We start from the raw sequence: 12875 nt of genomic DNA on the forward strand, positions 1-12875 counted from the left end.
TCTTTTTCCTCCCCTCATTCTCAAATTTAGAATGAATAGAATCTGTCACTTTTTAAAAAATACATTTCATAACTAAGAGAAGAATATTTTATATAGTAACTTGGTTGTTGAAGCATATAGATCTTTTTTTAACCTACCAATTGGTCTTCGATCACAGTATTACCAGCATGCCAGGCACCTGACATTAAGCAGAGCCTTTCCAGATAAGTTCCATGTGGAACTCACATCACCACCAACAGTAAGTACTTTATGTGTTGTTTGTTTTGAAAGCTAAATTTCTTACTTATGATAAGTCCTAACAATACCTGTTAATTTGGAAGTAGCTAAGTACACAAAGTATTATACTTTCTCATAGGGTCTCATCAAAGTAAAGAATAGAGGAACTGACAAATCAGACCAACTTGAAGCCCTCAATTCAGAGTTAGCCTAAAGTATAAGACAAGTCAGTCAGCCAGCTCACGTCATTAGAGAAGCTCCTCCACATTAAACCTCTCTCGGTCTTAGTGTTTGAAACCACTCCATTAAATGCCCATTCTTTTGAGAGTTGTTAAAAAATAAAGTAGCCTGCTTTAACAGGAATTTACTTCGCTACCCGAGGAAGTGTTTAAATATAGGGTGACGACTTGGCAAGAGTAATACAGACTGAATTCAAGCACCACAGGAGGAATTGGACAAGATAGGCATTCATGTTCCACTCAGCAGTGTCCACTAGGGAGCCTTCTAAAGCCCAACTAGACATTATGGTTATGGGACAACATAGGCTGCTTGTCGTCAGACTCACTTAGACGGATACAAGCTAAAAAACACAGCTTGAAGCAGGCCAGACATTTCTCTTCAGTGGGATTGTCCTTAGAGCAGTTTACGTAGTGGTCCAAGAGCTACACTTCTTTGTCACCCTAACTCTCAGGTAATATGTTAGGTGCAAGAAGATGAGACCCATACCATTGGGTATGAGATCCACTTTAGCTTCTCTGACTCACAGGAGCCAGTATCTTGTGTGTGAATTTCCACAGACACCTTCCATGGTCTCTGCAGGAATATGCCCAATTACAAGGCTCATCAAATTCAGGGGTTCCCCAAAGCTATGGACCCTCTTTTAATATTTTATAGATTCTCCAAGTTCAGATGTTAATTTCCCAATCAGGGGTCACTTTTACCATATACAATTTTGCCTAATAATACAACTTCTATTCCATCTATATCAGGTGTCCTGGAGAACAGACCTAGAAAGTTAACACAAGACACAATTTGCCCACAGAGAAGGAGAAAGTGTTTTGTGAATCCCTCAATCTATGAATTTCATTCTCATGTTCATGATTTTAGCAGAGTTAATTGCTTAGCTTTTTTAGAGGTGAACACTCCACTTGAAGGTAACTCAGCTATATTCCTCCATTAATCTACTCATTCAGTGATTAAGTATTGAGCATCTCCTCTGAGCCAAGTCCTAAGTGCAGGACTTAGCTTTTTTTCTGTGTTGCTTTCAGGTAGACTGTCTGAACCTTGAAATGACTGTACAAGTATGACATCATAACAGTGTCAAAATAGTTGAAAGATAGTGACAAGTACTATGACCACTTTATGCGTGTGCACCCTAGAGGGCAGGGGTTGTGTTTTTCGTCTGTTTCCCCAGTACCATTGTCATGCCTGACCTATACTTGGTGCTTAGTATGTGTTTATAAAATGAGTTATCTCGGTGAATTTCAGGTAGAAGGGCAATTTAATGAAAACCTAGTGATATTTGCTCATTAACTGAAATAAAGAGAGCTGGTGGAACTTCGGAGTTTGCTCAGTGGCCTGGTTTTCAAGATTCTTTGCAGTGGTGGCTGCCCATGGCATGTTGAGGTGGCCCATGTCGTGCAGTTTCACTGAGCAAATCTAAAGGATGACATAGAAACCCGCATGTGTAACCTAACAGTTGAGATGAAAGGTCCTGGGGGAATCCTCACCCAGGTACACATCTTCGCTCTACCATGTATGTGCTGTATGACCTTGGGCAAGTCATTTGGCCTTTCTAAGCCTTAATTTTCCTCTGTAAATGGGAAAAACAAATTCACTGGAGTGCTGTTACAAAGATTAAATAAGGTAACATATAGGTGGTACCTGGCACATGTCAATGCTTAATAAAATGAAGCGATTTATTTAATGAATCTCTCTTGAGTTTGTTGGTACCAGAATCAAAATGAATCAAAGTTAGTAGCTCCTGAACGGACCACAAAAAATACCCAACTCTTTTTTTTATAAAATGCACATGCAAAATGTTTACATATTGGAAAATTAAGAGGTTATGATGTTTGTGTCTGATTTTTGTCTTTGGCAGACAGAGGGATTTAAATACCCCAGGCCTTCCTCAGTACCACCTTCTCCCTCAGGGTCTCAGGCCTCCAGCCCTCAGAGCAGTGATGTGGAAGGTGACAGTGACGATGAGGAGAGGTACGACGAGGAAGAGGAGGCGGAAAGGGACCGCTTAAATATTAAGTCTCCATTTGCTCTGGGCCACGTTCCTTACCGCAAGAAAAAGCTGCACGGTGAATATAAGAACTGAACTGCCCATGGGCTGAACAGAGCTCATTTAGCAAGAGCACAGTAAGAATGATTATGTAAAGAATGCAAATGCCACCAATTTCATCTTCTTTTAAATATCACAATGGGGCTTATTCTCTGCCTAAAAAGTAGAGATTAAGTGAAGAGCAATTTTATAATTTGAAATAGAATCCAAGTTATTTTCTTCGATTCCTTTCCCCCAGTAAATTTAATTTAAGGAGGAAGACTGGAAGTGTTTTTAAAGTGGTTAATTTAAGCAATAATGATTTTTTACTAATGTTTTGAAAATCATCATCACCTTAGTCCTTTGCTTATTATTGATACAGCTTCTATACCTACCAAACAAGTCTCCCCTTCCTCTCCCCAAAGATCCTGTTCTCAGCCATGGAGGTACACTACCTATATATTTTAAACAACTCCATCTTTAATGATTATTTTCATTTTTCATGAGTCAGAAACACGAATTTACATCTAGCTTTGCAGGCTACCAAAATCTATAATAAAGCAGTTATCCTAAGTCCAGATCTTGATGCACATTTGTGCATGTTTTCAAGGCCACTTCTCAAATTAATGACAGGAAGATGTTACCATGTGTACTGTAGCATCTGATTGTGACTTTTTACTGTTTAAAAGGAAAGCTTATTTGATTAGAAATGAACTCTTCCTGAAGGAACTTACAGTCCAGAAGGAGGAGACCGAGAGGTTACATTCTCAGCTTCCCTTTCTCCTGAAGCTGAAGTAAAATAATGTAACTCAAGGTTGATAGGATACAGACTTTTATTTCTCATAACTAGGTAAAGAAAGAAGTGTGAATTGGAGGCTTATTTTAACGTCAGGGCCTCTTCGCCTTCCCTTCTCTCTCATGATCACAGTAGTGGTATGGGAGGAGAGGAGGTATTGTCAGGGGAAACCCAGGGAAACAAAGTGTAATGGAGAGCCCACACTGGGGTTTATATTTATATATATAAACAATGCCACAGATAGCCACAGGGGAGGTAGGATAGAGAGGCAAAGAGGGGAAAGAGCAACTGGAATTGTGCTAAAAGTGGCTACAAGTCCAATCTGGAGGTGGGGGTATTCTAGTACATGGATATGCATGGGAGGCAGATAGTTCCCAATTTTAAAATCCAAGCCACACAATGTGAAAAACTTTGATCACTGATCATTTGTTCATTTCAGTGTTGAAAAAGACAGAAATAAAGAGAATTGCAAAAACACCCTAAGGGAGATAGAAAGTTATAGCACACTGGGCACAGGGGCCTTTATGCAATGACTGTGTTAATCAGCATATCTATACAGCATAAGAGCATTCAAGGAATTCAAGTACTTATAATACATGGAGCCGGGATTATTTTAACAGCTACTGATCATCTAGACAGCTTATAAAGACTGTTTTGGGTGAAATATTTGAGATTGTTCTAGTTCACTCTCGGAAGAATTGCTTCATAAGATAGATTCAAAAGTGTTCTGGGAATAGCCCTGGCCAGTCTCAGTTGTTTGGAGAGTTGTGTACACCAAAAGTCGTGAGTTCAATTCCCGGTCAGGGCACATGCCTAGTTGTGGGTTTGGTCCCCAATTCCCTGGTTGGGGCAGGTATGAGAGGCAACCAATTGATGTTTCTCACATTAATCTTTCTCTTTCCCTTCCTCTCTGTAAAAATCAATAAACATGTTTTAAAAAGTGTTCTGGGAATAGACATAATGTTTAAATAGCCAAGTCTATGTCATATGAGTAAATAATTATCAATAAACTGGATATATGTACTGTCTAGAATATCCACTTTAAAATCATATCATAATTAACGACAGGTGCCTATTATAATGCCACATAGATTTTTTTAATGTTAGCATATTTTTTGGCAGAGATCTATGTTACATTAACTTGAATATAGTTGCATTATTCAATTATGAAACAAGTTACAGACAAACCTTATAAGCAGGGTTTTGATTGCTTAACACAGTCAAATTGTAATTCCAAGTTACAGAGACATTCACAAAAGGATATTCTTTAGCTACTGAATAATGGTTATATACTGATGACAATAACAATTAACAATACTTTCTACTTATGACATTTATCAATAACAACTTTCAATTAATTCGGTTAAAAATAATTAACATGACGGTCATATTGTAATTACAAGTAAATATGTCATTATGCTGGTTGTGGGCATATGTATGTGAGTATGTTTTTCAGATAGTACTGAACCCAAGGTGACTTTAAAAAGAAGTAAATTAGGCACATTACCATGCACTTATATTATTAGGGAGCCTTTATATAACGTTTTGATGTCAAATAAAGTCTAGAGTTCTGGTCAATTAGAGTAAGCAGTCTTTGAGTCTGTGTAGCCATAGGAAATGGGTTACCTCTAAAAAGCTGGTCTGTTCTTTTTGTACAGTGTACAGAGGAGCAGAGTGTGTCTCATCTGCTTATTTCCCAGTCACTTTTAGATCCATGTTTCTACACTGAATTCAGGGCGATCCCAGAGAGCACAAGGGGGAGCTCCAAGCTTCTCCAGCCTCACCAAACACGCCCTCTCTCAGCCAAGGCACTCAAGCTGCTCACAGGGCTTCTTCCCTTCCATCTCGCTCCCCCTTCCCTTCACACCTTCCTTCTCCCAGACGAACTGCTAAGAGAATCACACTCTACTCTTGATAATCCTTCCATGCTTCCCCCCTTCACCCTCCTTGGAGGACGAGATTCCCTGCTTAGTGACAAGACAATGCAAGTTGGTGACAGGAGGAGAAAATCAACAGCTAGTAATTATTAGGGTATTCCTTGCAACCAAAAAAACACTATAAAGAGTCTTCAGTCTTATAATTGTAATTGCACTAATAAAATTCAAGAGTAAGATAAAGGATATCTAAAGAGGACCTGAAATAATTAAAAAAAAAGGCAATGATATTCTCAGCTATGAAATCCACCTTACTTTTGCTTCTAGAATAAAACTAGCTAAGCATGTTCTTACGGCTGCAAATGGAGCAAAAAGGGTCCACGAGTTTTATTTACATGGCTTGTGTCTTCACTGAGAATGGAAGTGTAACTGCATGCAATTTGGTGTATTTTCACCAGTTTAGCAGACTGTTGTCCAGGAATCTGGGTGGCTCAAGGTTTTCTTCTCCAGCTGTAAGAAAAAAAATTACAGAAGATTTTTTTTACCATTCACTTGAGAGGCAGTGTGGGTGTCATTGAAAGAGCTCTCAAGTCACACAGACCTGACTTAAAATCCTAGTATCACTTCTTACTAACTGCGTGACTTTGGGAAAGTAAATATACCTCTTACAGATTTCAATTTTCTGAGCTGAAAAGATGAACTCTAATATGGAAAGATTAATGTTTGACAGATACCATATGACTTCACTTATACGTGGAATCTAAAGAACAAAATAAACAAAAGCAAAATAGAAACAGACTCATAGACACAGAGAACAGACTGATGGCTGCCAAAGGGGAGGGGGGTCAGGGAGTTGGGTGAAAAAGGTGAAGGGATTAAGAAGTACAAATTGATAGTTACAAAATAGTCACAGGGGTAGAAAGAAACATAGGAAATATAGTTAAAATATTGTAATAACTATGTATGGGGCCAGGTGGGTACATCAGGGGGTCCACTTTGTAAAGTATGTGACTGTCTAACCACTATGCTGTACACCTGAAACTAATACAGAATAGTACTCAATGTAAACTGTAATTGAAAAATAAAGCATAAATTAAAAAATGTGTGATACATAGTAGATGTCCTCATATTGTCATTATTACTATTGCTCTCATCATTGCCCTATATGCCATAACCAGTCTCATCTTCCTTCACCAGGTCATCTCTCCGCTGAGTAAGTTACCCTCTGTTCTTCACCCCAGTTCCAGTATGTACCTGCTCCATCATAGTGGGCAACTTACTTAATCTTTCTGTTCCTCTATTTCCTTAGCTGTAAAGTGTGGATAACATTGGTGCTTACCTCCCTGGGTTACTGTGAGGATTAAATGTGTTAGTCCATATCAGGTGTTTAGAACAGTGCCTGACGCACTGCATTTTAGTAAGCCCTCGATTATTACGAGCTACAGGTAGTAGAAATAGTAATAGTAGTCATCATAGCTCTGTCATGACCACTACTCTGACATTCTGCTATTCCGCTGACTGCTCACCCATCTTTTCACTCAAAGGCCACTGTCATTCTTGCTTTTGCTTAGTCTGCTTTTTCCCCTGCCTGCCACAGAGCCTGGTACGTAGCAGGCATTAATGCTATTTGCTGAAATAAGTATTATAATCCCCTCTACTCACACAAGTCAGCCCAGCCCCTGCTCTAAATTCAGAAGACCCCTTTATCCCACTCTTGCATTTGCTTCTCATAGGTATTTTTTCACAACAAAGCCAGAAAGTGCCTTCTGCTCTCTTCCCTCCCCCACATAGCCTGTCCAATACTAGGCACAGAGCATGTATGCTTCTTCCATTAGCACAATTGTCAGAGCACTGGGCCAGCAGCCTGTGCTTTGATCACCAGACTACTCACTGTATTTGTTATAGATTTTAACATTTAAATTATGTCATAAATATGGCATCATAACAATTTTTGAGAGGAAAAAATCTAGGTCTATTTATTATGCTTGGATGGCCTCTATTTTTAATAGTTATATACCTTATAACTATTAAAGGTATAACTTATATACCTTGTTCATTTGGCTCTTAGCAGCCCTGCATATGGATATCATTATTCCATTTTACCAGTGATTCTAAGGCTCAAGGTCACCCAGCTAGTCAATTAGCAGAGCTGGAATCTGAACCAAGTACTGTTCTAGACTCCAAAAGCCCTGGCTAATCCACTATCAAGATGCCTTAATTCAACTAGTAGTTTTAACACTACACAGAGTGTCTCTGTTTGAACGTTATACCTAATCCTGGCACAAAAGAAACTCTCTAGTGTAGTTAAAAGTACACAGGCTTAGAATCAGAACTGGCTCATATCTATTAGGGTGAACCACATGAAACTGCTGTGTTTTTAACTAAAAAAAAAAGGGGGGGGGTTGATTTTCAGCAACTTCATTTGGTTCAGCCTCTAATAGTGAGCAACTGGATTTGTGATTATTTAAACCTCTTTGGACTCAGGTTTTTCAACTATAAAATAATGAAGCTGGACTCTGAGCTTTTTCAGTTCTAAAGTTCTAAGAAAAATAAAGGTTACAATAGGCTATGGACTATAGAATTCATATGAAATTCCCCAGTCTCACTAAGGAAATATTTTTATGTTCTTAAGACTCACTTTAATGAGAAATATACTGGTCTTTAAATAATCAATATTCTGTGAATTTCTGAGGTAGGGGCAAATGTTAATTATTTTTAAAAACCTGAATAAATAAAGGCAACTTTGTTGTACAACACAGGAGCCCAAAAGTAATCAAAGCTTTTCTGTCCTGCAGTTGAAAGAGGTCACTATATTTGTACCTTCTTGTGGTTTCTGCAAGGAAGCCAACAGCAGAGCTGCTGCCTCTGGAAGGGTTAGTAGTCGGGCATTTGGACTTCGTCTTTCTGGAGAAACAAAAATGTATACAGATCCTATTAGCGTTTAAATATTCATTGAGATAAATCCTATCCCATTATGCTATAACACTAGAAAAACCTCTATGAAACAGATCTGTGATCCCTCACAGAGGGCCCCTACACAGAAGACTGGTTTTTAAGAACTAGAAATGTTTCACACTTCCCTTGGACATTACTTACAATCGGTTATGCTGTATATTACAGGGTATGGACGAGAATGTAAGCTGTATATGACACAGAACTTCTTGAAAGCTAGAAGGATTAAGATAGCCCACGAGAAATTTCTCCCTCCAGAGCTTTATGTGGGATGTCTGGGCAGAACGGTTTAGATGTGATCCTGCTTGGAGCCTGGACAACCTCCTCTCTCATTCCTTCCAAAGCAGTTTGAGATCATCTACATTCTTGGCCACAAGTAAGGCAGCTATTTGACTGAAGGAGTATCTGCTAAATATTCCAAATTATTTCAAATCCAAGTTGACAGAGGACAAAACATCGTGATTCAACACAGACCACGATTTTTAGTTTGGGAGCAACTGAAGTGGGAAAACGTAGCACTTGCCTGGTAAAGTAAATAAGCTTAATTGCACTGTAGTTTTGAAGAAGGAAAACGAGTATGTGTTAAGCACCTACTATGTGCTGAACACAGAGTTTGGTATCTTTCAAAATAAATATACTTTTTAATTTTAGCATTTCAGTCCTTAAATTTTATCAAAATTAATTGTACTTTTATAATTCAGTAGCATGGAGAGGTTTATCATGAAAAATAACATTCCCTGGTACCATTCTTTATAGCCTCTGTTTCTTAACTATTTCCGGTTTGGAACATTTTGATAGTCCTTTCTAGTAATATAAAAGGCATACGTCTGAAGTTTCTAGGAAAATCACTATGTTAATAATAATAAAGAACAGTGTTTAACAGGAAACCGTGTAAAGGTCCTGTGGTAACGGGAGGTACATTTTGGGGGCAGCTGTACAGTTCTCCCTACTCCTCCTTAATCCCCGGAGTTGAACCCCAGGCCTTGGATGACTGCCCCAGGATTTCTGCACCCCGGGGGCCAGAGGGCCACTTTCAGCAGCTGCGACCAAGTCAAGTTCGGGCAGCCGCAGCGCCGGGCCGGGGCGGGGCGTCCCGGGGCCGGGGCTCGGAGCTCAGCCCCTCGGGCCGGGCCGGGGCGGGCTCTGCGGGCGGCCCCTGCGCCGCGTCCGGCCGGCGGGGGGCGCTTTCCTTCGGCGCGGGCGGAGCGCGCCCCGTCCGCTCGCTCCCCCTACCTCGCCGGCCGCCCCTCGCTCCCCGCTCACTCACCCGGCGGCGGCCGCCCGGAGAGGTCCTTCTTCCGACTCTGGTCCGAGATGAAGCGGCGTCCCTCTGCGAGGCAGGGACGCGGGGCTCAGCGCCCGCCCGGCCCGGGACCACCGGGGTTAAACCGCAGCCGCCCCGCGCGCGGGTCCGCGGGGTGAAGCGGAGGCTGGAGGCCCCTGCTCGGGACCCGCGCGGGCTGCGGGGCTCCGGGCGCTGGGCGCGCCCCCCGGGGCGGAGCCGGGCTCGGACGCAGAGCCGGGGAGGAGGGTCCCGCGCGCCCCCGCCCGACGCGGAGGGTGGGCTTTGGAGCGGCGGTCGGGGTCCCGGGCGGTGCGAGGTTTCCCAGGCAACCCCGGGGCTGTCCCTTGTGGCCAGAGCCAGCGACCCTCCCTAGGGTGCAGGATTTCAGAGTCTTCCCTGTCACCGACACCCCCACCCCCACCGCTACCCCGCCACCGTCCCTTTCCGTGGATTAGCTGAGACCCGATGACCTTGACCACTGAAGGTAACAAACTTGATCTAATTCTCTCCCCGCAGCTCTCCATCCATCCCACGGCTCATGCACCCCCGGGACCTTCTTTATTGCGGGAGGGGGAGCAAAGCTTTGGAACGTACGTGCCCCCTTGAGGTAAAGCATGGCCTGAGGGGTCCAGTTCCTCCTCTCGGGGAGCCCCTGCAGCCGCGGGGGGAGAGGCCCGCGGTGAGGGAGGCGCCGCCGCGCCGCGCGCTGTCGGGGAGGGCGAGGGGCAGAAAGGAGGGGCCGGGGGAGAGAAACGGAGCAGAGAGTTAAGGGAAACGAAAGGAGGGAGGGAGAGGGGGGAAGGAAAGGGAAGGAAAGGACTTTGAAGAGCTTCATTGGGGGGGGGGGGGGATTACCTGTGGTGCAGCGCTGGAATTTCCCAGGAGAGAGAACACCAGGAGGAGAGCCAGGGCTGTGGCCGCCAGACCTCGGAGTCCCTACAAGAAACCGTCCCTCAAAGGAGGTCATTTCTGTGCCTGTAGGAACCTCTGCGTTCTTCCTTGACGCCCCAGCAATCGCAAACCCCTTCCTTTTTGCTCTGTTTTCTTTTAATAGTATGGGAAGGGGGAAGGTTCCCCAGTCTGCCTTTTAGTTAATCCACAAGAGTTCTCTTTAAAAAAAATAATAAATTTAGAAATAGATTTTCATTATTTAATCCAAATGATAAACTGTGTGAATAAGTGAATTTTTTCCTTAGTAATATCAAATGATTCTAATATGTTACGGCATATGGTTGAAATATCCTCTAAAATGCTTATTAAACATACAATAGGTAAAAAGCTATAGAGCTTTTTGTAAAATAGTTTAAAAGTCTTAAGTAAATAAAACCATTACTTGCCTTCATGTTTTCCTCCTTTCCAGAACCTGTGATATCTATAACTTCACCTGTGAGTTTTCCAATCTTGTTCTGAAAGTGAGGCTTTTAAAGTCTGAGTCAAGGACCCCTCCTTGACACTTCTGTAGAGTCAGGGAATCCACAGGGACTTCTTGTCAGTCAAGAGTGAGAGGATCTGATGACTCCTCTAGGAAGATTCACTTGCAGGAAGTAGAGAAATGATGATTGATGGGTGGACAGGATTTGTTTAGATACTGACCCAGTCAACCGGGAGATATTCTGAAAATATCAGCATTATTGCCTTTGCTTTTCCCACTAACTTTCCAAAGCGTTATCGTCATCATCAGCATCATCTTCTTCCTCTTTATCATCATCATCAAAGAAGATGATTAATAACTTCTGGCACAATCAAAACTAAATGAATGAAGTTAAAAAAAACAACCCAAAAAACAGGTGTTCAGGTAACTAGCTATCAAGCTAACACTGATGACTAACTGTGAATCATCTGGGCAGAAATGAAAAGGTCAGGGCATCTCAGTGGAATTTGACATCAGTTTTTCATTTAGTTATCCATTCAATTATTTAACAAATGTTTGTTGAATACCTACGTTGCATTAGACATTCCTCCTTTTAGTTTAAGGGACACAGCCATGCATTAAAAAGACACCATCTCTGCTTTGACCAATCTTATCTCCTAGTCAGGGGAGAAATACTCTAAACTAGTAAACAGGTAAATAAGGTAATTACCGAATGTTTTAAATGTGTTACAAAGTTTAAGGAAGCATCATGATGTGATAAAGTGGTGGGCTACTTTAGAGAAGGTAAAAATCAAGGGGGGCGGGGTCTGGAAGGATAAGGTGGAATCAGACATGGGATGAGTCTGAGTGGGAATTAGTATTCCAGGCAGAAGAAAGTAAAGCAGAATCTTGGGATGGCAAAGAGCTAGGCTTATTTGAGAAGTAGAAAGGAAACCAGTGGAGTCACAGTTGCTCGGGCACCCTGGACAGCACTTTGAAATGAGGTTGGAAAGGAAGCAATCGGCTAGTTCATTTGGTAACATGGTTATAAGCAGGGAATGATGATGGCTTAGGCTTGGGTGATACTTGCAGAGAATGAAGAGCTGTAAGTGAATTTGGGTTGCAGGTTGGAGGTAGAAAATATAGAACTTGTGGGTAAATGGATATGAGAGTGTGACAAATAAAACAAGGATGAGTCTTAGGTTTTTGGCTTACACACTGGGTGAATGATGAAACCATATATTGGAGAGGCTTCATAAGGAAGCAGTTAAGAGAGTGAACTTAAGAGCTGTCTTTTGGGCATATTAAAATTAAAATGTATGTTAGACATCCAAGTAGCAGTAGGAAGTAGGGAATTGGAAATGCAAAACTCTGTAGAGCTCAGCAAAGAGGTGACCAGCCTGTAGATATTTTTCTAAAGACAAGAATTGTCAGATTTCAGAATTTTAAGATTTCTGAGAACTATAAGGCAGGAAAAAGATTGGCAGTGAATGGTAACACCTAGGGAGTGAATGGAGTTGAAGAAGAGAGGCAGGGACGGAGCTATGACAATAAACATACAGAGAATGGGCAGAGGGAGAGCCAGCAAGGAAGCTGAGGGGAAGCAGTCAGAAGGGGGAAATTCCAGGAGACCATCCACTGTGTTGAAAGGTCAGACTAGATAAGAGTGGAAAAGTGTACACTGGATTTGGGAATATGATGGTTTTTGAGGACATTAACTAGATTGGATTGGGATGAAATTGAGTAAGATATGAGGAATTAAAGAGAAACGTGGACAACCTCTTTTAGGAATTTCACCAAAAGGGAGAAAGGACAAATTTTTTTTTTTTTTTAAATACATCTTTATTGATTTCAGAGAGAGGAAAGGAGGGAGGGAGACAGACAGAAACATCAATGATGACAGAGTCATTGGGGATCGAGCCCGCAACCCGGGCATGTGTCCTGACCGGGAATCGAACCACGATCTCCTGAATCATAGGTCTACCCTCAACCGCTGAGTCACTCCCGGCCGGGCAGGACAAATATTTTTTAAAGATAAGATATTTGAGTGTGGTTGAAGTGTGATATTTTGGGGGGCCTCAACAACATCTGAACCCTTTTATTTTTAGGGAATTCCTAAAATTTTCTAAATT

General features: G+C 41.9%; 2 protein-coding genes across 3 annotated transcripts in view; one reads left to right on the plus strand and one right to left on the minus strand.

The window, feature by feature from the left end:
• The window catches only part of GYS2 (glycogen synthase 2), a 35428-nt gene extending 31162 nt beyond the window's left edge, over nt 1–4266 (plus strand). For both annotated transcript variants that reach the window (XM_081127852.1, XM_081127853.1), the window contains exons 15-16: nt 158–238; nt 2318–4266. In XM_081127852.1, coding sequence (XP_080983978.1) covers nt 158–238; nt 2318–2542 — 306 coding nt within the window. In that variant the 3' untranslated portion in view covers nt 2543–4266. The remainder of the gene's footprint in view (nt 1–157; nt 239–2317) is intronic.
• A 90-nt stretch (nt 4267–4356) lies between these two features.
• Nucleotides 4357–11067, minus strand: SPX (spexin hormone; the record flags this gene model as incomplete). The annotated part of the gene is made up of 6 exons (XM_081127803.1): nt 4357–5665; nt 7976–8059; nt 9375–9437; nt 9987–10098; nt 10248–10328; nt 11047–11067. 6 exons carry the CDS (start codon nt 11065–11067, stop codon nt 5607–5609), a joined length of 420 nt encoding a protein of 139 aa, XP_080983929.1. The 3' UTR covers nt 4357–5606.
• Nucleotides 11068–12875: the final 1808 nt, after the last annotated feature.

The sequence above is a fragment of the Miniopterus schreibersii genome (assembly GCF_964146895.1).
Source record: "Miniopterus schreibersii genome assembly, chromosome: 2".
Taxonomy (NCBI): Eukaryota; Metazoa; Chordata; class Mammalia; order Chiroptera; family Miniopteridae; genus Miniopterus; species Miniopterus schreibersii.